This window comes from Rhea americana, unplaced genomic scaffold, assembly GCF_003343005.1.
Source record: "Rhea americana isolate MKP2758 unplaced genomic scaffold, rheAme1 scaffold_2, whole genome shotgun sequence".
Taxonomy (NCBI): Eukaryota; Metazoa; Chordata; class Aves; order Rheiformes; family Rheidae; genus Rhea; species Rhea americana.
This window is the reverse complement of record NW_028186149.1, coordinates 14,301,518-14,327,342: the sequence shown is the minus strand read 5'-3', so window position 1 is coordinate 14,327,342 and position 25,825 is coordinate 14,301,518. Positions and strand designations below refer to the sequence as shown.

At 36.1% G+C, this 25,825-nt stretch overlaps 1 protein-coding gene across 2 annotated transcripts; it reads right to left on the bottom strand.

The window, feature by feature from the left end:
• Nucleotides 1-7,218: 7,218 nt before the first annotated feature.
• On the bottom strand, nt 7,219-25,819 carry CDC7 (cell division cycle 7). 2 transcript variants are annotated; one of them, XM_085303549.1, is made up of 12 exons: nt 25,795-25,819; nt 23,510-23,615; nt 19,946-20,032; nt 18,034-18,169; nt 17,264-17,357; nt 17,038-17,180; nt 15,464-15,713; nt 14,769-14,864; nt 13,796-13,974; nt 12,427-12,509; nt 9,416-9,565; nt 7,219-8,407 (listed from the first exon to the last, which is right to left on the bottom strand). In XM_085303549.1, the coding sequence occupies exons 2-12, from the start codon at nt 23,601-23,603 to the stop codon at nt 8,022-8,024; spliced, it is 1,698 nt and encodes a 565-aa protein (XP_085159675.1). In that variant the 5' UTR covers nt 23,604-23,615; nt 25,795-25,819; the 3' UTR covers nt 7,219-8,021. The 2 variants fall into 2 exon arrangements, with proteins under 2 accessions (XP_085159675.1, XP_085159674.1); XM_085303548.1 differs by having other exon boundaries at nt 19,946-20,029; nt 25,795-25,814.
• Between the last annotated feature and the right edge of the window lie 6 nt (nt 25,820-25,825).

Here is a 25,825-nt window from a genome sequence, read left to right as displayed (position 1 = left end):
GTCTAGATAGTTGCAGGAGTTAAAAATTATTTGGAACAGTGTTAACTGCTGAAGAACAATCTTTTCTGCCTGGCTGTAAGCATTTCCCCAAAAAGTCACCTCGAGATGTGGAAGCCACCGGCATCCCCTGCCCCTGCCGCCTCCACCTCTCCTGGGCAGTGCAGAGCAAAGGGAGCCTCTGAGTTTCTCCCTTTCTCCCAGCTGCCCTCTGGGACCTTCCTCTTTCTGCAGGCTGTGCCAGCTGCAGTGCCTCCAGGACCGCAGGTGGCCACACCGTAAACACTGAGACTAAAGTAGGTGGCTTAAGACCAGGCCCCTGCTTTTCTCTATCCCTTTCCTTAGTGGACTAACAGAAAACCCAGCAACTTGTGGGCGTTGAATGTCTTTCAACCTAGGCATGTAAAGCTAAGAAAAAGAGGACGGAGATCTAAAGCTGACTTAACTCAGACTCAGCAACAGCATTTTTTGAAATACATGTACAAAAATGAAGCTGTAAAGCTGTCGAAGATGACTGTTGCTCAGTTTGTTTCATGTTTGCTGATAAGTGAACACTCTTCTCCTAGGTCCTTTACTGATTGCAGGTTGGTTTTGTTGTGCTACCTGAATTTTTCTTTTGATCTTTTATTTAAAGTAGCCTTAGTTTTACAGAAACATGTCTCRTGTTCTAATAAAATCATGAGGAGGAACTCTTCGAGACTCCAGTTTGCTACACTGGATCATACAAAATAGACCTGCTGGGATTAACTCAAACAACATGCACTGTGCGGAATCACAGCTCTGAATTTCTCCACTTGATATTATAAGACTTCTTTTAAAGGTACAAACAGATATTTCATGTAGACTGGATATGATGAATGGGGCRTGAGTGAAATCAATATTTGAAGGTCATGTGATTAAACCTCATTTTCTGGTTTGCTTGCCAAAGCTGAACATGTGCATTGATAGGCACATAGACATTGTAGCTACAATTTAAACGAACAGTATCATAGAATCATAAAATCAGTAAGGTTGGAAGGGATCTCTGGAGATCATCTAGTCCAGCCTCCCTGCTCAGCAAGGTCACCTATGTCCTCAGCATTTCATTATCATGAAATGCAAACATTACAGGGTTAAAAATAGTGAATTGTAAGCACTATGGTACGGCCCTCTCTCTTGACAATTAATAATGTAATAGAACAAAACAATACCATCACCAACTCTGATTATAGCCAGCCAATATTTGAAAAGAAACTAGTTTCATGGAGTAATAACTGTTTACTCCAAATTTTGTAGTGAGGCCTTAGGCAGAGTGAGGTAATACTCACAAAATACTCACTTTCATCTCCAAGAATCAATATGTATTTTAAAGGTGGCAGAAACTATGTGGTTCAGCAGCAACCAACTGAAGTGGTACAGCAATGTCCTACTGAATTCATTAGGATATAGAATAACTAGAAACAGTAACTAGGTTTTATTAACCAGTTTTATGTGCTCTGTAAACTTCATGGGAATGTTTCAAGGAAAAAGTCCTATGTTAAATCATATTTTACATGCTTGGAAGGAAGGCCAGGGAATGCAGTTTTGGAGTAGTGTTGGTGCAGTGTGTTTTCGGCTATGTCTAAAATAGTTTACCAAGAGTTCTACAGTCCTCATTTTATTGTCTGTTAGGAGACTTAGCATATCTAAGTTGTATGCAATTAATGAATCAAATTGTTGATTTTTAGCAAAAGCAGAGCATAGCAATCAGGAGGTAGGCTGAACCTCTCCCTTCTCAGGTGGACTATGAGTGARTATTCAAGAATACTCTACTACTTACAAAGATAACTGGGGGAAACACCTGTAAGTTCAAACCACATACCTTTTTCCATGAAACAATGGTAAGGAATGTTCCTCAAGTCACAAGACTAGTTGCAAGCACTCCAGCAATGGAGAACATATGCCAAACTGCACACCTGAAGGATCCCAGTAGGTCATAACTGCTTCATCATAAGCTGTATGCAGTACAACTCCAGGCTGCAGTGAATTGTTTGTGATGTACTATCCTAAATAAGCCTACTAAAACAAAAAAGGCAAGTAAGAAGCTCACTGATTTGAGTCTTAGAACTTCTTTCAGTAAGTCATTATTGTCCCCTTCTGTGGACGGCTGGCAGCAAGACACTGAGATGGACGGGACCCTGTGACTAGCCAAGGCTGCTGATGGCAGCAGGCCCACAAACAGAAGGCAGAATAATTTTTTGGAGGGTTTTGAAATCAACTTTGAAAACAGTTTTATAGCTGAATGTGAATTTAGTGAAGACAAAATAAATTTGACTTGTTTACAGAAGCAAGAAAAAAGCTGGCTATAGAATTCTAGTTTCTTTGAATTTATTGTTACTGTATCATTTTTCCACTTGTGTCTATTCTAAGAAATAGCTATGTAGGAAACATTTCAGCAGAAGTTAGAATTCTTCCTTCATTTAAAACTAATATACTCAGATCTGATAAGACCAGAATACAGATAGCAAGAACAACAAAACTATAGAAGAGAATTCTGTCGTTCTTACTTGTACTGCCAAGCTCAGGTCAGGGTTTTGATGAGGAGGACTGAAATACTCAAAACAAGCAAACGACRGCAGAGCAAAAGCAGGACTGGCAAGATGAGTGCAGGGAATCTGATCCTTTGGTAGGATCAAACAAGGTGGTGTGAGGAAATGCAGAAATTGAAAGTACAAGAGAGATTTTATCAATGAGTTGTCTCCTGTTAGACACAACCTGTGGCATCTGTTGGACTAACCTATATAAACTTTCTCAATAAAAATTTAATTTTCTTCAAATGTTCCAATTTTTAAGCAGCATCCCTGTCCCTCTGCAGTAAGAGGCAAAAGTAATTATACATTATTTTTTATAAATAGTTTAGACTATGCCATGTGGAAGGAAACTATTGAATGGATACCTTAGAAAAAATACACTTTCTGGCACCAGTATTTTTGAAACAAAGGTATACTTCAGGCTTAGATTAAAATCTGACTTTTCTGAAAACCATGTAAGAACTTCATGCAAGAAAGCAAACAGTACATAAAAAAAAAAAACATTCTCCTCCCTGGCATATCCCYGCAGGGGGGTTCAAATCTTCACAGAAACAGAATAAACAATACTCTTGGGATACTCAGGAATGCTTACGTTAGTTTTTAACATGATACAATAAAGCATTGTAGGGGGACAACATTCTTGCAGAGTCAAAAGGCTGTGAAAAGAACAAGTGCGGAGTCACGGAGAGGCACAGGCGAGTAAATACCGGGCACATTAAAAACCCCTTGTTATCTCAGCTATGCTGTACCCTCCTGTTACTTCGGCTGCTTTGGATAGCTTGAAGACTGTTACAAATTGGAATTGAAAATAGCAGGCATCACAGCAGAAAGTACCTAAAAGCAGTGCTTGCATATCATGCATGTGAACGCTGCATGGAATATTAAAATGGTTGCTTTCTTTTAAAAAAAGCATTTTCAAATTGCATATCTTTGTGTAAACTCTGAATAAATTCCTAACTAGAAAATACATTAATAATCTCTGGATAAATAGCAAAGTAGAGGAAGTAAGAGTCATTAAACTTGAGATTTTTTAAAAAATCTTGCCTCAGTCTTGAGAAGAGGTGCATCAGAAAGCAATTTCCCTTACAGTAATACAGAACAGGCTCTTTTGACCTAGGGTGGGCAAGGCCCCCCAAAAAAGCCTGTGATCGCTCAGTAACTCATTAGAAGAACGATGTTACTTTGTGCTAATTGCTCTTCTGTGTTCATCATTGTCATTTCCAGCATAACTGTCCTGTGGAGATACCRTGTGTCTTAGTAACCTGTAGACAATGTTCTGGTGATACCAGTAACCATGTATTAAGCAACACTGAAGCCTCTCTGTAGAAATGTCTTATGAAAAGTACATGTAATGCTGCATGGGGAAAAAAGAAAAGGTTTCAGGAAGAGTGTATTATTATTAGTCTAATACAAAATGCCCAATTTATTGGATTCTCACCTCAATGGTACTAGAAATTTTAGGATAACAAAATTATATATGTCTTTGCAAGTGTACAGTCAAAGAGCCTGTCTGCTTTCCACCCACTGTACACAGGCTGCCAAATTATTTACTCTCTTTGAACTGGTCAGCCAGGAATGCATATATGTACTGCCACTGATCTGGTGTATGTACTACCTTCTGGGAAAGGTACAAAATGAATTTGAAGTGAGCATGCTGTGTCTATGTCAGTAGGAAAAAAATCACTTAAAGCTATTCATGCTTAAGAAAAACAACAACAACAAAGAAAAAAAATTACACACTTGCAACTATGTACCATAAAGAACCCTGCTTGACTAATGTTTTGGGGAACTGTCCTTGCTACAATATCATTTGGTTATAGAATAAGATTCTTAAACTCATAAAATGTATTAATTTTCTTTAAAATGCTGCTGTTTTAGTAAGTGCCTTCATAGCTTAGTCACTCTTTCCCAGCAGCTGAAAAGTCTTTGAATAGCTGTSATAAATTCAACAAATATGAGAAAACATACTTCTTTTTCTGATTTCTATTATCTTGTGCATTCTACCTCCAGCACCTAGGAAAACTTCAGGTGCACCCCTTTAAATGCAAACACTTTCTTTTAAAACATCATCTAGTTCAGAAGAGGGACTTGTTTCAGGAATATTTGTTAGAAATTRAGAGAGGCAATTAATGCTATATATTTTTTTCTTCTCCTGACGACTGCAACATAATCGTTACAAAGATGTTAGGAAAATAAATCCTCTTCCTAAAGGAAATAAGTAATTTTTCTTTGGCAGTAAGAAGTTTCACTGCAACCAGAGCAGGTTACAAACTCCAGTATCAGTTTGATATGCTTTTTGTTTCTGCAAAATCACAATGCATCGATTCCTAGATTGCCCATGTCAGAGGAGCTGTTGAATGAAAATCTCTTTAATGATCCATCTTCAGGTCCACTCCAATTCTTGACCTTAGGCTGTATAGTGAGCAGTTATGCAAATATTTTCACACCCCATCACACCTAGGGGCTGCAGTGACAAATGAAACAGTCTTCTGAAGTCCTTGAGAGGCAACTAAAGGACCCTGGAGACCCCCTTGCACCTGCACAGGAAGCATCAGCTGTGTATTGGTTCTACTTTTCAGGGAGCAAGAAATCTGTCTRCTCTAGCTATCATGGATGCATCAGATAAGGATACTTAATATTCTCAAACAGGCTATTGTTTTCCTGTTTCTTTTCTTATTACAAAGTATTTTAGTTTATTTAAACTCCCAACACTTCACTGAGCCCAGTCCCCAAAGCAGTAGGACTTCAAACTCAATAGAATTTAGAATTTCATTTATCCGTTATCATCAGCTACCCAGAAAAATCTGACAGTTTTGCTGGTGCTCCTTCAAGCCCTCTTAATAAGCTGCCTCCTGTTTCTTAATCATCATACAGCTAGGAGTTAGAAAAAAAATACTGTAAACTTAAGGTGTGCCATAATTTCCTCATCTAGCCTTTCTTACTACAAAGAGAAACCTAGTCTCCCCTGCTCCCTCTGCTATATACGCAGATGCATTTAGATTTGTCCCCAGCCTTCTTTTCTCAGGATTCTTTCAGTCTTGCCACATTCACCTTTTTTTTTTTTTTCCAGACTTTTTTGGGTTCTGTCCAATTTATTAATATTCTTCTCATAGCATGGTGTCCAGAACCTAACAGTAATCCAGCTGTGGCCTCCCAACTGCCAAACATGTGTTGTAGCAACATCATTGTTTCAGCACAGAGTTTCTTTTAATTGCATTTATCATAGTTAGAGATTCACATTCAGTTTATAAACATCTCAAATCACATAATTAAACTTTAAAGGAATCCTAGTACTTGGCTCTTATCTATGGCCTTAAGAGATTTAGACCTTTTACAGCTCCCTAAATTGAGAGTTAGGGAGAAAGATCAGTGTCAACTACTGCTCATTGCTACTGTGTTTTCTTGCTGTTTTCCAACACGTCTTTTATCAAAACCTTTATTCCTGCTCATCCCCCCCACTCCTGTACATTTAAACATTTTACTTCTTGTTTTCATCCTTTTGTAAAATGCTAAAAAACTTTTGTAGGTACCTGCTCATTCAAGTATGTATTTCTTTTCANAAAAAAAAAAAAAAAAAAAAAAGCTTTCCAGTTTTAAATAAATAGCTATCTGATTTGTTATCAATTATACTGACCTTAAAATTGCCTATCACAGAATTTTATTCACCCCTAATTAACACCATTAACAATGATTTTCCTATTTTGGCTGTTAAATTTATGCAGCAGCTAACTATTGTACTGCTTGCTGCAAGGAGCTTCTCAATGCAGTGACTAGCAGGAAAGCTGAAGTTGTTCAGAAAGTTGACCATAGATAGTTGACATTTTTGCTTGTTGTCAGGTATTGCTCTCATAACACCAAAGACAGCATGAGTGAATGTAAGAGGAAACAATACATCTGCAGACACTGGCAGACAGAACTGCTTGCCAAATTTGGCCATAGTTCCTTTAGATAAATAATTTCTCAGTGACGTGCTGTGCTGAAATTATATAAACAGCAGAAATTTCTAAGACCTGGGCCCCAGGGTTTTGTGGGTTTCAAGATTTTCTGCAATCAATATTATGACATCTGCAACTATTCTTCTTTAACAGCTGATGCCAGGAACAAAGTAATACTACTTTCATTTAAAGATTTTAATTTTATATTAAAATAATTGCTCTTCAGCCACAGTGCTGGTCAGGCTCTCTGCACTGTCATAACCACCAGTGTATATGAGAAGGCTTTATAAAAGTTATCAAAGCAGCAACCTTTTTGAAGTGGCTTGTAACCTTTTAAAGCAGCAACTCCATTAGCATTTCAAGAAATGTAGATGGAAAGACATTGTGTTCAGTTTCAGTCCCGCTAAATTATAAGGGATATTTAAAGAAGTAACTACTGAACATAATACAACTTGCCTTGCACAGTGAAGCTATGGGTTAGATGTTGAGAGTGTTTTTCCAACTTAGCATCAGGCAATAAGCTATCTTCTAACCTTGTAGTAAGGCTTCCGTGATAAATAAGATGCTTCCACTGTAACACCATATGCACTACACCTAGTTTAAGTGTTTTCCATCACTGAAGAATTTATGCAGGAAACACGTCTACATAACAATATATTTCTTCCTGAACAGAAACATCCCACAGGAAACCCTTACCTGACTGATCTTCCTTTTTATACAAGCATTTCTAGACAATCTTTCGAAGTTATAAAACCAAATCCTTTATTTAACAGATGCTCTGTGAAAATCAGTTTCCCTAACAGAAATTGACACCTATACAGGTCACATGAGACAGTCTGCAGGCAATACTTGGTACATATCAACAGTTACCCATGTCACTGAGGAAATACAGGCTGTGCAAAATGCATAACTGCATTTATCACTATTGCCTATGTAGGGAAGAACAAATAGGGAAAAGTGTACTTTTAAAAGTTATGCTTTTCTTTTGATGATACATCTTCTACTACTTGGCATCTCCTCAAGCAACGCTCCCAAAGTAAAACTGTTCACTGAAAACACTCTGGACAAACTTAACACTTTGTTCTTTTTTTAGTCTTTGTTTTAGTCTAGATTAACACAAAGTTATAGAAGTATGAAAAAAAAAAAAAAAAATCTCTGAAGCACTTCTCATTTCAGTCATACCTTAAGGCAAATTTGTAAATTTTACCATACTCTCCTGAGAAGCAAGCTCAGAGCTTGTGACGCTCTTCTGTGTAGTTTTTGATCAGTATCAATTTTCTCACAGAACAGGTATGCACAGTAAAAACACGTCAAAAGTATCCTAGGATAAGATCATGCTAGTAATGTTTATGTAATATTTATATCTGCAAATATTTAAGTGAACTTACATTTGCAGCCCAACTGTTCAAGATAAAGAGTTCAGTAGTTCTGTGCACAGTATAATGGTGTTTCATTGAGTGTAACTATTAAAGGCAACAGGATAAATGCAGCACCTCTGTATCTCATTTTCACATAAAAATGTACCAAAGCAATAACAATGTTATCTTCTCAAAAGTCGCATATCTTTAAAAAAAGGATGCAGCAAAGCCTCTTTCGCAGTTATTCTTGTTGCAGGGTTTAAGTCTAGTAACTTATCAAGTAGATCATATGCGTCATCAGGAACCTGATCCCATCCTTTCATGTCTGCTGCCTTAACTTCCAAAGCACCATGACCTTCCTGACAGCTCTGCAAGCGTTGAATTTCTTTTCCRAGTGCCTTTGGAGCACCCTGTTTGTCTATTTCAACTGACAAAGCTTGGTCAGGTACAGAGTTGGTGTGCGCATCACCCTTGGATCTGGTAGAGCTGCTGTTTGTCCCTCTCAGCTTCTCACAGAGGGTTCTTAGGTTTTGTGCTGGGACGTCTTGGGTACACAGAACTGATTTACCTTAAAAAAACAAAACAAAACATTTTTTTAGGGTAAGCAATATTTTAATATGCTTAATATTCAGCCATAGCTTCCAAGTTTTGTTTCAGAGAGATTTCATCAATACTCTTGAAGCATAACTGACATCAGTTCAAGAGCTATTTTTCAAAAACAACCAACCTCCCCACCCCAGTCCTCACACAAACACCAAAACCAGCCGTGTTTTATAGTAATGGCCCTATTTCTCATTGTTTCCAGCAAGTGAAGCCAGAAGGATATAGTCTGAGGTCTGCTGTGAAGAAAGCTGTAAAGCTGTTCATTTGGCTTTGCTCATGAAATTACATAGTGACATGTCACCCACCCTAGAACTGTACAGAGCATCTTTTTCCATTCCACTATCATCTGATTAACACTGAAGAAAATTAAACTTCCAATGCAATTTATTATTTACATTACTGATTTAAATCTGTTTGGAGAATGAAAATTMATACCTACAAGCATAACTGACAGCATTAAGTGCTGCAACATTTGGCTTGCAAACAATTAGGAGTTTTTTTTTCTTTTTTTAAAAACAACCAGCTCTTCTTCGGGGAAGGGAAAAACCTACAAGGTTTACATCATCTAAATATTAAATCATATTGACTTAAGACTCCTGGGCAAGTTTTGCAGGAATAGAAACATTACCTCAAGAATTCTAACCAATTCCAGTAGAAATCATTAGTTGGCATATTTCACTTCAAGTGGCTCTGATTTAGTGAAAGACAGCACACAGTCAGGTTGGGAAGCTTGTGGGGTGAAATACACCAGACACATGACAAATTATAAAGGATAGAAAAAAAGAAACCTTAGTTCTTGCATTTCTAGATTAGTACTAATTGTTGGAAGTATTACGCACACCTCCAAAGCGACTGTCAAAGCTTAAAATCTTACCTTTTTAAAAGAAGATAAATGGTATGTTTTAAGTCATTATGTTAAATAGCAGACCAAGCATACATTTTCCCCTTTCTTCCATAATTAAAGTTCACATACCAAAAGTTTTAGCAGCCTGAATGGTTTCTCTGGATCCACGAACTGTCATTATTTGTGCCAAAGCAGTTAAATCATCACTTGCTTTGTAAAATGGATACCGTCCACTGAGCAGAGAAAGGAATATGATTCCTGCAGACCACATGTCAATTGCTGCAATTGAAAGCAATCTTAGTAATAAACAAACTCACAGTCTCCTCACAAAAACTCACAACTTCCTTTAAAAAGGAATTACGACCAGAAAAATTGTCATCAGAAAAAGTAATACTCAATTACTTACTGACTTCGGTCCCATAGATAACACTTCAACAAATAGTGGAAATTGCATTGATGCAGAGGAAATATTTAAATTTTCCTATAGAACTACTCACATGAATAATTCCATTAACTTGCTAATCTTAAAAGAAGTACACCAAACAATGCTGGGTTTGTTTTAACCAGGAATTAACCCCTTCACAGGTAGGCAGCTATGGGAGGTTGAACTGGTTAGTTTAAGTTTGTTTCATCTGAAGAAAAGCTTATACTAAGATCATGAAAAGCATTTGCAAGTGAATGTGAATCTTTATTTTTTAAGACTGAGGCTGCCAACTGGGCAGTACTAAAAGGTCTCTTATTACAGACTTTATTCTCCTCACTTGAAGTTACTTGACAAGATAGCCAGTTTAAGAACTGTAATAGTGAGAAGTTATTCATCACTTTCATTGCTTTATGAAGAGTACAGGGAGTACTCTGGGGAAAGAAGCCAAAGCATGATGGAAACTTTAATACTGAAAGTTATGAAAATACCTGTCTGCCAYAATTTTTTGGCTCACTAATTCACACTTTAAGTGATGGCAAGGATAGTGTTTCAGAGAATTCTCTTTCACTTAAGAGAAAAATTAACAGTTGGAAAATAAAGCCACAGTTATTTTTCTCCAAAAAAAAGGCAATAATTAATTTGCTTATTATAGCTAGAGACTATCAGCACAAGACTATGCAAAGAAGTGCAAGCTGACTTCAGCTGCAAAAATAGAATTTAWTTTTTTAAATTAAAAATAAATCCAAACTAGTTATGGGCACAGTTTGCAGTGGAAGAATGTTGCATTTTAATAGTTCCTGTTAAAACAAAACAAAACTTTAGTAGTAGTGTATCACTGWTAAGCAGATCATACTGTCTTTTTGAGGTATTATGCATGACCCTTGTTGTATTGCTAGAAAAGTAGAGCCAGAAACATTAAGCTCAAGACCTTTGAAATTGTTTAATCGCCTAACTCTTGCTGAAATTAGTAGACATTGTATACCTTGAACGGTAAATCCTGGCCCTGTAGTTCTGATAGAATCTTAGTCTTCTACTGATCAYGGCCCTATGTGAAGATCTCGAAGTTATGATTCCTCTCTGTGCTTTAGTCTAGTGGTATCTAACTAGTAAGGCACACTCATATACAGGCAGGTGTGACAGGGGAGCATTTCAAGCTAAACCTAGACCTGGACCTGCATCAGGCCAGCTTGGGAGTGTGGGTTGTGTTCCCTCACTGTGAATCTGAGGCAGATGCATTAGAGTGGCTCTGGATAGCCAGCTGGATCCAGCTGGTAACTTGGTCTCAGGACAGAGACCAGAATCAGTGGCAAAATTGGCAGAACTACAAGGAGGTGACTACAGCGTTCCCAGATGGAAGTGGGCAAGGAGATTTGTTAGCTCAAATACAACATAATCTCATAAATATTAGTATTACTGTACCAAATTCTAATTAAGCCCTTTGCGGACACAGTACAGAAGCTCTGCACCACTGACTCAGTRTTCTTAGGGGTATCTGTCTGACTTACCCAGATTTTCTATAATCCTGCTCTCTATTACCCTAGAGAACAGAAAATTGGCTGAAAGCATATTTAAGACTACTATGTGTCTAAGATTTCCTAGGTATGTGTTTTCTGCCTGAATTCTGTCTAGACAGATTTAGAGATTGTCTAAATTTGTCCTGGATTTCTGGATGTCTTCTAGCCCATAAAGTTGGCTGTTATAGAACAGGCACAGTAACTCCAAACAGGCTGCCATACCTCATGAAATCTCAGTCATGCCCACAGCACAGATGCTGTTTCAAAAAACATTAAAACTATCTGAGGATGTGCTGATCAAATGTTTAGTAAGTCTATTCCAAGCRTGTGTATACAGTTTAAATTAAGCACTGAAAATTGCCAATTTTCCCAAAAGCTAATCAGCAAAAAAATGGATAAAAACCATTAATATAAATCCACTTTTTGAAGACATTTGTATTTATCCTCCTTTTTCATCAGTCAAAATCCAYGGTCATATAGTTAGTAGTCAACTTTGCTTTTATTGATTCTCCAGATAGGCTAAACCTCTCCCATCTTAGTTGCATCAGGTAATACAATAACTACCTTTTTTGCTCTGAAATTACCAGGCTACTGAAACTTACTTGATAGCAATTAAAATCTGAGTAAGAAGAAGTTATGAAATTTACATACCAACTTCTAAAAAGCACTAGCAAGAAAAAGAAGCAATCTGATAAGAAGCAGTATTGATTAACCAACTCTTAAAAACATTTAGAAACATTTGCAATCAGTGTTAATTATACTTTTATTTTATACTTTACTTTTTTACTGCTGTAAAAACAAACTGTATGTGACACTTTTCTAGAAAACTTTAATGTCAGTCCCCTCCCCCCAACTACTTTATTCAAAGTTTTCATTTGACAAAGCCAAAAAGCTTGATAAAACTTACAGCTTTGTTTCCCTTTAAAATACATGCTACTGAACTCATGTGTATGGCACTAACCCTCAGATAAAGATGTATTCAAGTTTTAAACACAGGAAAAATATTGTTAGTTTCTTCTTACTCTGAAGAATAAGCATTTAATAATTAAGAGAAGAACAGGAAATACTTTAACAGCATTAGAAAGGATGATAAAATGAATTTCATATGTAAGCAGAAAAAAATCCCATAAAAAAAAAGACAGTATTATACAAATAAATGAATAGGGTTGAAAAGTGAAAAAAGGCAGTCTGTTATACAGTACCTGTGGTCTGAGTGGGGCACTTTGTTAAAACTTCTGGTGCTCTGAATCCAGGTGTTCCTGCCCTTGGAGCAACTTGCTGACGCCTTGTAATAAAAGAGGGAAATATGTTTAGAATATAAAAATTGTAAGTAAGTTCTAGCTATAATAATGTTTAGAGTTATTTTTAGAATATACTTATTTAAAATGCATAAACAGCTTAATCCTGCCTTATTAAGATTTCATAGAGGTCTTAAGTACATTAAAATTATCTATCATAAGTACTATCTAGCATATGGTTACAGCCCATTATATTACCTAGCATAAGGTAAAACCACACAAATACTTTCTGCATGGTTCAGTAAAGACAATTTTAGTTTCATTTAAGGGCAGCATAATTTTTGCTRAAGACTTGTATTCACAGAAAACCATGAAGTTAAGACTAATTAACTGAAGGCAAAAAGTGCATTATGCTCTTGGGATGGATGTTCTGGTTTTCTATTAATCTGTAGCAAACTAAGGTTTGTTACTTCTGAGCACAAGTATTGAGAAGAATTTAAATTTGTTAGCTGAACTAGAAGTGCAAGATTATTCTTGCTAAAATACATATATCATCCTTTCCAGAGCCATCTTGTATATACTGTCTTAAGTGCCTTACTTCTATGGGCCATTTCTTGTTTCAGGCAAACTCCTCATGTTCTGAAATGTTTAATATCACCATATTTTTGACAGTCTGGGGAGAGGGACCACACAGTTTCAGAACTATTCCTAGTAAGCAGAATTCTTTGTATTAATCTGTGTTCCCAATGTGGTGATCAAGGACAACGGATGACCATAATCAAAAATAACTGCAGAGAGATGGATCTGAATCACGTTATTCAGATTCTTTGTCTGCTATTAGAACTTAAACCCTATTGCTCAAATTAACAAATAAAGAAATAGGCAAAGATGATATTTATTTCCGGAATGCAAACAGCTTCAGAGAAATCTTTTTAACCTAAGGTTCTCAGAGGGCAGGAGTCTGATCAGTGAGCTTTAATCCAGATGGCATGATTTAGGCCTATTAGATAACTAATAGATAAAAGACAGGTGCATTATCTACTCTAAGTGTGGTAATTAACTCAAGTGACTTGCTACAACATAGGTAGGTGAATATAATAATAATAAAAAAACATTAATATTGGATCTCTCTTACTGCAGATAGCAGTCAGCCAATTATTTCATGAATTCCATGAGCTATGTTTGTTTAAAGAGAGCACACACAAGTGTTTTAAGAGTTGCGCAGATCAGGTGTCTTCTTTCACCTACTACATCAGCTGCCTACTAAATCTCAGTTTCTAATCTTACTTGACAGCGTAACTGACAATTTTACAACAGTGTCAAAGCAAATTACCTTGAAAGACAAATGCTGCAAACTCTATCCGTTGCATAACAGTCACAGGCAAGGTTCGAAGGACAACCACTGGCAGCTTTTCTGGCTACCCCATTGTTTACTGTTTTGGTAGAAATAATCTTCTTCTTTGTTACTAACTTCCTAGCTGAAACATCTATCATCTTCGATTGCTTTATGAGCTGCAATRTAGATATTTTAGAGTAAGTGAAATATTTAAGAAGCTTCTCTTTCTATATAGCAAGTCCCTAAAAGAAAAGACATCAGCAACAAACTGTGGTCTTAGAACGAGAGAGAGCAAACTTTTCTAAAAATATCACAACATCTACAGAGTACTTAATGGGGTCTTCTATACATCCTGATTTTTCCTCCTCCTACTCCTTTGGAAAATATTTTTCACCGAATGTCAATAGCCATTACGTTTTTCTAAAGCTACCACATAATTTGTATTTTTCAAGTTAGAGTGGTTCGAACATGAGAATAATAGTAATAAAAATAAATTATGAAATACTGTAGCAACATGATGGCAGCTAACTTTATCAAGAAATTGCTGATGGCCAAGCACTCTAATTTAGCTGGGGTTTCCCCTCTACCTTCTTCTCCTATTAAATTCTAATTATAAAAAGGTATAAGAAAACATTCATTACAGATTTATTTTATCTCCTGCTTTAACTGCTGAATAAAAGGAAAGATTCAGAAGATATGCTTAGGTGCATCTCAATTACCTCAATATCTGCGTAGAAAAATACATTACCAAACAAACAAGATCAGCTAGGAAGACAGCTATGTAACTAGCTCCTGAAGAGTTTCAGAAAGGACTGAAACAGAAGTGAAAAATTCAAGCCTTTTACTTAAAGGCTCACTTAACATTCAAAAACCTTTAGTTCTACAAGATCATAGAGCTTAAGGACTAATTAGTTCTATAGCTTCTCAAATATGAAACTGATTGCTCTTACTGATGAGTCATATTTCTTACTTTTGTACTGGAGTTCTCCTGGTATGTGGAACTAGAGACATTGAAATTCCTCTCTCCAAAGACAGAGCGCTGGACAGAATGGTGCACAGAATCCTCCTACAATACCAGGAAAAGGACAGTAAGGATCCTATCTAACACAATGTCAGCTGGATTCTGACAGTTCCAGAAAGAACTGTGAAGCAACATAAGACAAGAACAGCTGCATGATAAATCATTTTCAGGCATCAGTTTACTGAGAATGAAGAAAACATTGTCTAGACAGAACAGCAAACATGCTTACAAAACAAATCACACCTCAGAARTGCCCCAAGACAATTTGAATGTCACCTGTACTGCATTTGTTATGCAACTAAGTAACTAAACATAGATGAATAATTATTGAGTTGCGGAGGACTTTCACACTCTGTCACTAAAATGTTAGTATTTCAAAAAGATTAGGGCTATCTAAATAGTAACCCACGCTCAGATTTTATACAGCCTGCAACACTRTGTTATAACAAACAGATGCTGAATGATGCCAATACATAAATTACATATAACTAGCTACCTCTATGTAAAAACTGTGTTTCTGTGCATCATATTACAATCCTGTAAAATACACGTACATAACTTCTGTTCACAAGTATTACACCTCCCCCTGTTGGGTGAAGTAATACATTAAGCATACAACAATATTAGTGAAAAAGACTGAGAACCTTTCCTCCTCTTCCTTGTTTAATCTGTATTTTTGAAAGTGAGCTTGACCTTTTATCAGATGCTTTTGAGGCTGACTGTTGAGCTATCTGTTTAGATGCTGTGACATTGACAGAAACCCCATTTCCCAAGGCTACGGTGGGATTATTTTGCAAGCAACTTCCCTGCTGGCCTTCAGACTGGGCAGTTTTGAGAAGTTCAATTTTCGTATCAGGGGTTCCTTGTGCCAAGCCGAAATCTACCAAGGCATACCTAAAAGACACAAATTTAGAATCAAGATTCACAAAGTATCAATCTGTTGTATTTATTATTCATTACTTATTTATTCATTTTTCTTCCATAATTTAGTATTTTGCTTATCTGTAGTTCTCAGCATCACAGTCCTATTTTCCTCTTCCTTTTGTCATGTCTTACCTATCCCTACATGCTTTTATCCTATACCTACCTTACTTCAAAATTTCTTGTCCTAAAATCTTCAAACATGTACACTTGCTCTAATAATGGTAATAAAAACTATTTTCAGCAATTCCTTTCTGGGTCCTTCTAGTCCTACAGCTCAGAATCTCAGCCAATAGCAAAGTACAAGTAACTTGACTCTTGCAGGATTCATATGGACAGAGGCTTAAATGCAGCAGTGAAGATAGACTATAACAACACTGAGAATATTACTCAACTTCAAGCTACACTACTGCAACTTGTCTTCAAACAGGTAAGACTACATTAGTTTGCAGTTCAGAATTATCATTTACAAGATACAGTTTTTTTTAAACCAGTACAGAGATAATCCAGATGTCTTTGGGTCTCTCACAAACTCAACTCCATGGCCTCTACACCCAAAGTAGGGCTAAAGTCTTGAACAAATGCTGGCAAAGCAGAATAACATAGGAACTAATTCTGATAGTTAAAGTATTATTTCTCAAGTTTCTAAGCTTGTGGCTTAAAAAAACACTCATTTCCCCTACAAACCTTAACTAAATAGTAAAATACTTACCAGTACAGCTATAGGACTAACACTGAAACAYTTCCTTTTTCTATCCATCTTAGCTCAGAAAAAAAGCAGTACTTTGCTTTATACAGCCTTTAAATGTTGTAACTTGCAGGGAAAAAAAACCAAAAAAAACTAACCTCATTAGTTGTAAAAAATTAATTCAATATAAGGTGAAGAATTCCAAATCCAGCAATCTGTAGCAGTTCTGCTATATGCATGACTAAAAGTGTTTAAATGTCAATCTATGCACTGCGTGAATTGCTATTAGCTTTATCTCAATATTATTCTCCTCRTTCTTACTCAAAGTTTAGCATTTCTACTCAATAGTAGAAATCCTGATTTTTTTTTCAAGTATTCGTTACTGTAATGCAGCTATTGTATTAAACAAATAAAATAATTCTTTCCTGCCTCAAATCCCCAAACACAAACAGAATTCTACAAAGAAAAATTTATCTTTTCTAGCTTTATTACTTAAGCACATGTAATTAATGCAGCTAGAAAAAAAAAAAAGCTCAAAAGCCTAATTTACTATTCTGCCACAGCACATTCCCAAATGAGATCACAATACAGTCATCTGGGCAGACTTACTCTTTTAGCTGCCTGTTGTAGAGGAAGTTACTGGGCTTGACGTCACGGTGAACAATACCAAAGTGATGAATGCGCCTCAATGCTTTAAACAGATTAAACATGTATTCTCTTACTTCTTCAAAGGAAAGGGAATTCAAGATGTCCTGAAAGATTGTTTGGATACAGCAATTATGCATCTTTTTTTTTTTTTTAATTAAAAAGTTTTACTACAAAGTGTGGGACTCACCAGGAAGGATTCATGTTCTAGATATGGCATAACAATAACCACATGATCATTTTTCCTAAAGCAATATTTAACTCCCATAACATTATCCTGTCCCCTGGAAAAAAAAAATAAAGTCACTGAATAAAATCCAAATAAATAGATGCTTATTTTCCTATATTTCTTATAAACTTCAGTCATGCTTTCTTTCAAAAAAAGAATCTTTGACAGCAGTCTTAGCAGCAGTCAGTAATTACACTGCTGTCATCTCATTCCAGTRTTCTGTTTCAGTTCTGCAATTTGTATTGACAGATCCACAGATCACCTGTGGGGCCATAGATTGTAGTTAGGACTGTGGTTAGATGTAGGACCTTAATTTTCAAGATACCAACTAGTTTAAGAAGGTAGTATTCAACCACATGCCTTGTCACCAGCACACTCTGGAAATATGCATTCATTCTTAAAACCGTATTTTCTGATGAAGAGAATATTTTTTTCCCAAGGCATTTCAGAATTGGAGTATTTCTTATTGCATAGCTACCTCACAAAACTTCTCAGATGGAAAAATAACAGCACTAATCAGCAAACTGAGATTAGCAGAAAAGGACATCTATTATCAGTAAGACATCCATTTTTTTATTTGCTCTTACTAAAGAATACAAATTTTTGTGGTTAAAAGGAGCCAAAGTGCCAAAAGTTTWAAAAAAATAAAAACTACACCACAGCAGGACAATGATCAGCAGTTTAGCCATGACATCCATAATTTTTTTTTATTATTATTTTTTAATATGTACCCTGCTACTGTGAGGCACTGAAGTTCAGCAGCAATTCGCAGTGGGTGGCTGGTTGGAATCAGGTGTTTCAGAGCCATCTTTTCTTCATATCCTGTTTGTAGCTGTGCTGTGGCCAAGTAAACAGAACTAAAAGTACCTGTAAAGAGGGGGAAAATGTTCTCTTCAGCATTTTTAATTAGGTCAATTAAGATTTTTATAGAGGTGATCCAGAACTGTTCAGTTCTATACTGTACTTCACACTATCTCAAAAGCAGATTCCAGAAGAGAAGAATGCATTTTTCTCCACTACTAAATTCAGTGATCTTGTATACAAGTTTATGTCAGTGAAAATGCAAATGTAACACTAACTTGGCTGGGACATAGAGCTTTTTCAATGTAAATTTCCTATCTTTGATTTCCTTTCTTGTTTAGGTAGCTTACTTTCATTTGACATCTAACTCTTCTCTCCCTGCAATGTAAGCCTATTAATTTAATGCTAATCTGGAAAGTGCTACCTTTGGTATTCAAAGAACTTCTGAAATTGCAACATTTTCCTTAATTCTGCTACCATATCTATAAAGCAGCACTTCTCACATGGTATAACTTTACTATTTGTTTTCCTCCAGCATTACATAGACAGAATGATGCGCTTATTTGGAAAAGGGAATACTCAGACTATGCAATAAAGTTTCCTATATTACAGTTTTTAAGAGACCCTTGTAAACAACAGAGGTCACTAAACCACTCAGATCCTGATGATCTAAGATACTTGAACAAGTTAAGGGTCCTTCCACATGAATAAACAGTAGAATTTTGATTATATTTTAGGTGTTGCGTTTGCATCACACTGGCTTAACAGTCTGTAAAGGTATACGTACATCAGAAYGCCAGCAAACACTGAACAGTTTTTGAAGCCAATGGCTCAGCAATTGAGTAGAATTGGTCATAACAGAGGTCCAAACCTTATTTTTGGTGATGAGGCCTGCTAAAATGAATCTGATCTCTGAATGGAATCCCAATCTTCTCATAATGCTGCAAAACTGCTGAYTGTATGTTTTAAAGCAACATTTGCTCCCAAGTGCAAAATCAGAAGTGCTATTCATGCTTAGAGGCTTGATTTAATTATACAATCTTATGAGAACGCCAGTCTTTTAGAAATTTTTTTTTCCCCTCTAAGAGACAAAAATTTTTAGCCATCTAGTTTGCCATTACAGGCATTCCRTCCAAAGAAGCTATAAAATGATCAAGTTTCTCATTAACATTTTTATTCAAAGCGTAGAATGCTGCAAAACATTTTAAAGATCAAGTGGATAAAGTTCCAAAAAGTACTTAAGCCTCACACTTAGAAGCATCTAAGAATCTGTTTATACTCGTGCATAGTTTTTAATTAAAAGTACCTGTAATAGGATCTGCTGAAAGTCAGGAGTACACAAGTTTTCCAAACTGCAATACTGTATGTCTGAAAAAAAGATTTAAGCTTTTTTCTAAACTAAAGCAGCTAAAATCTTCCACTTTCCTCCTCTAGTTCTRCCCATGGGGTTTCAATGGCAACAAAGCCAACTTAAAGAACAGTAGTTAAATGKCAGAACACAGCTGCATATTATTATATTTCCCATGTAAAAAAGAAAATAATGTCATGTTAAGACATATTTGCCTGAATCTCCCCCCMAAAAAAATTAGTTCTCAGAACTGGAACATTGATCTGGTCAAACATTTTAATATACTGAATTTTCAGGAAAAGCTCTTGAAACTTCCCCTAATTAAGGCACCTATACATATAAGAGCCTATCAGAATTCCTACATAYACCACAAGTTAATCAAAAAGCACCTGGTTTAAATTGCATGTACTGGAATCTTAGCTTTACACCTTTTAAGTTAGAAATATCACAAGAAACACGATGCAAGTTTAAGCAAGGTAAAATAAGAAATTTACCTTCTCCAATTTTTTCCTTAATTTTGAACACATTTACAAGTTGTGGCACTGCTTCATAAAGTTTTTCGATGTCTTTTTTTATTCCTGCTGTGGAAAAAAGGGGGAAAACAAGTTAGGAAGTATGTTGCTGGATTCAATACCCGAGCTATATTTCAGAAAACAAGTTACACTTCAATTCATAGAAATGCAGATTCATATAAACTGAAGGAAAAAAAAAAAAAACCCCACACAGCAAAAGGTTATCTGTCCCTGCTGACATTACTGTCTATATACTTGATGATGATATTGTTCTCCTTCCCCACACTCATTTGTATGCTGCTGCATTTTAATAAATGTTACTTTTCTGCCTCCCTTGCTCCCCTCCYCCAATAGTTCTTGGGAGAAGAAAAACATCTTTAGAAGATTTCAGATTACAGCTCTTTTCATAAAATTGAGAACATGTATCAAAGAGAACTATAATAATTGTTTCTGAAAACACAAGAGCATACCCATCAGACACTTATCAACTATTAAAAAGGGGATTTTTTTGTTTGTTTTTTTTTTTTAAGGTCAGTAATACAATATCATACATGGTTACTAGAAATACTAAATACCAAAGAACACGTTTGTTGCGTTTAAGTTGCTGCATTTTGTACTGCAATCACTAGATGGCATGACAAGGATGCTGTACACTATTCTTGCTGGAATTATGTAGTTTTCCCACTCAATTTCTGAATCCTTATTATTTAAGTATTCTCTATACCTTGCATTAGAATTCACTTCTTTTGAAGCTGATGGAGTAACTCCCATGTGATACCACATCATATTAAAAGTTCCAGGTACTGCCACAAATTATGAAACTAAAATTTGTTGCTGAACTATACAGTACAAAAATACATCAGTGCAAATACACACTTAAAAACTAAAAAAAACTTAAAAAAAAAAATTGATATTCACAACACAATGACCAGGTTCTTAAATCTACATCTGTTTCAGAGTTCCATTTGGAATCATATTTAAATTCTTCAAAATATTCTATGATTAACGACCAACTTGTACATAGTCTTATCATCCATGAAGCAAAACGCAAAGAAAAGTAGCTCAACTATATGGCCATTCTGTTTATTCACAAATTTTAAGAGCCAAATTAAGCTAAACACTTTCAGAAATAGGCAATTGAAAATTCAAAGGATTACTTAATTTTTCTGTCAATACAGTCAAAGTTGTTGTTCAAAGTTGTTGAAAATAAGACCAAAAGTTTAAAACRCTACTAAATACCATCTTTTGCATTAAAAGCATTCATATTGTCCATGTGTTCAGAACTTTATGAAGAAATTTTTCTATTACTTGTTTTGTCACTAATAAGAATTTTTGATTAAAAAAAGCTTTATTGTTAAAAACTATTTGCTGTTACTGTTGTAAAGCCTTATTGTTAAAAACTATTTGCTATTACTGTTTGTACAGTAATGTCAACTTTTTACAAATGGTCAGTTATCACATAAGACATTTGAGAAAGCCTTCTGAAATCTTCATATGCATATGTTATTACATACATTCATGTGTATGTTAAAATGTTTACAAGAGTTTTCAATATAAATTGACATATGCAGGCTAACTTGACTACATAGCATTTCTTATCTTTCAGTTAAAACAATTTGAAGTGCCTCCTGAGAACAAATAGTTAAAAAGCAAACAAACAAACAAAAAAAGCCGTATTTCACTTCCAAATTCTCTCTTATTCTGCTTTTCAAAATATTTAAAATTGTGTTTCCAGGTAGCATTATAGATGGCATAATTCTGGCTGCTAGCAAGTTAATCGGATCACTTTAAGGTAGAAGATAGCATGTCTTTCAAGTAATATGGTTCATGATTGTCTCATTCTCTAGATGAATACAGTAATGGGGAAGGCTGTTATTCAGGTCACATTGCCTTTCCCCAGCAATAGTCAAAGATGTTAAGAGATGAAATCATGTAATAGTATCATAAAGAATTTAACAACACAGAAATAATGTTATTTCATCACTCAAAGATATAGCACCCAAGAAGATGGTCTTAATACTGGGTTTCTGAAACATCCTACACAAACTTCACCCTAAGAGACCATCAGCCACAGGACAGAGCCAGAAGATTGTTTTCAATAGTGACATAATTCTGACAGCTCTGTTGAAAAAAAAAAAGTTTAAGAACTAGTTTAAGAACTAGTTTACTGTGTAACCWGCTCCAAATAAAGCAAGTTCTTGCATTTTGCTCTGACTCCTAAAATTATGTTTTAGTCTTCATTTTAATACAATGACAGCAATTTACTACGTAAGTATTGCCCTATAGTTTCTTCAGTAAAGTTGCTTAGTTAGGAAAAGGAATTCCTCAATTTGGCAAAAAATAGAAAGTCTGAACAAGGATTCAAGAACAGCCACATCTTAAGTCTTTAGAACCTAGCAGATTTCTATTTTCACTATCATAACAGGTTTTGGCTTGTTCTGTGTCATGAGTCTAAAAGTGCTAAGATAGATACTAACAATAATGAARAGCTCTCAATAACTGCTACAGAACCTATCAGCTCCTCAGCTTTGCCTAGCACTGGATTCAGATTCCTGCCTGGACAAGGTTCAATGCAATCTGAGCACATGCAGCTAGGTGACACAGACTGCAAATCCTCTGCAAAGCAATAACTGCCCAGAGCACAGAGAAGATACACTAACTCAATATAGCGTCTAACGTAAAGATCCTGAAAAAGCTCCCAACAAAACCACAGATTGTCCTTGTGGCTAGACAGCAGCATAACATCATCTATTCTCTTCTGAACTTGAATCCGCAGCTGGGTATAGAGCTAGCTCCATCGTTAACAAAATGAAATAAAAAATGCAGACACTGTACCATCAGTGTATAATAACAACATCCAACATTTTCTGTGAGCAGATGTTAAAGCCATTCCTTTACTTACTAGGATGTAAACGTATTTGCCAGAGTGAAGTGATAAAATTGTTATTTAGCACCACTTTATTAAATTATGAAAATAAATGTGTAGAGGACTGACAAAACCTATCTATCTCTACCAAAAGCAGTAATCATTGTGCATAAACTGGCTGACTATTCACAATCATTGAACAAGGATTATGTTTATGTACAGAAACTCACAAAGAAACCTGAAAACTAGCAACACAAACACTACGGGAGCATGTGTTCATAGCCCAACTTCTCTGGTAAAAGCAAAACCAGTTATCTTTATGCTTGTAATCCTATCTAAAGATATTTAAGGATAAAGCTGACTATTATAGGGTAAATGGCAAAATATTAATTTTGTGTACTTGTCTGGTCAGAGAATTTTCTTTTCAAGAACTGCCTTATTGGAATACTAGTATCTTCTTATAACATTCTCTAATAAATAAATAAATAGGGGCAGCAAATTGTGCAAGCTATTGCTGCTGAAGTTTTGTAACTACACAGAAAGCAGGAATAAGCTTAAAAACAAAAGCAACCTCAAAAGTTTTCATTTCATGAATTCTTTATGCAACGTGACCACATACAAACAGACTTATAATTGATCCTGAAGCTTACTGAAGTGAGAAAGCATGTTTTAGCACATACTTGAAAGCTTGTTGTTCAGCTCATGCTTCCTATGGAAGTCTTCAGCCTCATGAGGGTGCTGTTCATCACAATGGGACTTCAACACTGTCTCCATCCCAAAATTAATCTGGAAAAAAAAAACAAGACTTTGAGGACCACTTCTGGACACTTGGGGGAGCAAGCATATCTAGTAATACACTTCCTTCCCCTTCATTCCTGAAGGAAATGAGATTCAGGGAGTTTGAGGAGTTCCTCTATGCTACTTAAAACAAAGGCTCACTCATCATCTCAGAAAAACTAAACCAGTAAGCCTACTCTGCCTCCAAGAAAGGGAAAGAAAGGGGGAGGGAAGGAAGACTGCAGGATAAGCTTAGAGAAGTGATTTTCCTTTATCTTTAGAGGGTTTATTCATTCACATTAAAGTATTATCCTTTTCCTATAGTTTGCTTTGGAAAGCAAGGAACTGATCCACACAAATATCTGCATAGTGCAACACCATACAAAGACAGAGTAACTGAAAAAAAAAACAGCCAAACAAAAATACACAAAAAAAMATCTTGAGACAAATTATGAGAGGAAAATGAACTGTCTTCTTAATATGATGGGAGATTTCTCTTTCTTCTAAGAGAAGACCAGGAAAAGCATAATTCTTGGTTTCCTTCTCACCATTACAAGAAATGCAAACATGCTATTTTGAAATGCTTCTTCTTCAATCCTGAAAATTAAACAAGCTGTAAAAATAAAGAAGCTGTAGTGTAATTATATTGTATGATTCAGAAACTGCTAATTCTATTTCATGGAGGAAAAAGAAAAAAAAGGAGGAAAGAGCTAGAGCACCAGGGAATAACCACAGTGGTAAGTAAACCTGGAATTAGCATTTATTACAGTCACCTAACACAGATTATCCATCTTAAGAGCTTCCTTGTTTGTAACTTTACCAAACTTTCAAAGTTACGGCTGAACTCTTCTACAAGGAGGAAGTGTATTTTGAAAACCTTCAACAGAAAAGATTCAGCTGTTTCCAGCTATGAAGCTAGAAATGTATCTTTGTCTCCAGAAAATTCTGGCTACCTTTCGCCTGTCATCCCAATAAAACAGAACAGTGAGAGGCAGCAGCCTCTTTTTGAAGCTTTGTTGGAGAAATGAGAAAGGACAGAAAAGGAGAGTGGATCTGGAAACTCATGGAGTGAGATTTCTCAGGTAGACGCTCCCTCTGTCGGTGCTGAGTAGGCTGTTGAGCCTGTTCCAAACCTGAAATGCCAGGGCCTTGTCAGCAGAGCGAGGAGAGCAAATTAGTGCACCCTGCCTCTCACTGCAGCTTACTAGCTCTGACACAGCACCAGCCCAGCCTCAGTTACAGTCCCTTCCAGTTCAAGGCTAGCTACATCCAGCTTGTTTGGGGACACAGAAGATGAAAGCTCTTATCTGCCKGCAAAACAGCCTGCGAACACATTCCAGGACTTCCTGGCCACGAGCAGGGTGAAAGGGACTCAGTATCTCAAGGTGTCATTTCCATTCATTTCTGCTAAACACACAAGCTGATATCTGCAAACTGAATACCTAGAATATTTGAATATATATAAAAAGCCCCTGCTTGCTGGCTTAGAAGCAAGCTTAATAGTTACAAAATGGAATATTTAGCCAAGTTTGATTCAGTCAAATATTCCCTTTTTACATTAAAAAAAGTGCTTAAAAGACAGAGATAAAAAATGAAGAGGAAGATTGAGATGACCCAAAGTTTCAGCTCAAAGCATTATTTTACAGTCAAATCATAGATCTCCAATACAAAAAATTCAAACAACCCGCAAAGCTTTAGAGTCTTCCAAGTCAGATATTAGAACCTCACACACAAAATAGTGATATTGCTGCTGAATCACTGGCTAAAGGAGATGTCACTACTTGGAACACAATCTGTTATCACTAAAATACAAAGCTTCTTCAAACAGGAACAAGCCCAACAGCTGAGGGWGCCAGAAACCAAAGACGGTATTAGTGCCTCTCTTTGTTACTTAAGAAACAAAAGTTTTGTGGCTGGATGAAGTCATGCAGTAAATTTGCAATTTCTACAAATTCACAACAAATCCTTCTATTACGACACAAGCACTAGAAATCACACTTCCATGATTTCCATTTGAGCTACRTTATGTCAATGCTCCTAGACAAAAGGAAAACATCTGGAAGGTGTCGCAGCAGGTTAGCTTTACAAGATCGCTCCTCGTAGCAAGGCTCCGGGTCGAGCGCACGCTCCCAGCTGCGTTTAGGCGGCAGCCTGAGAGCGCGAACGTTAAAAAGCGAGCAGAAGTTACCCATTCAAGGCAAAGCTGAAGGTAGGCGACG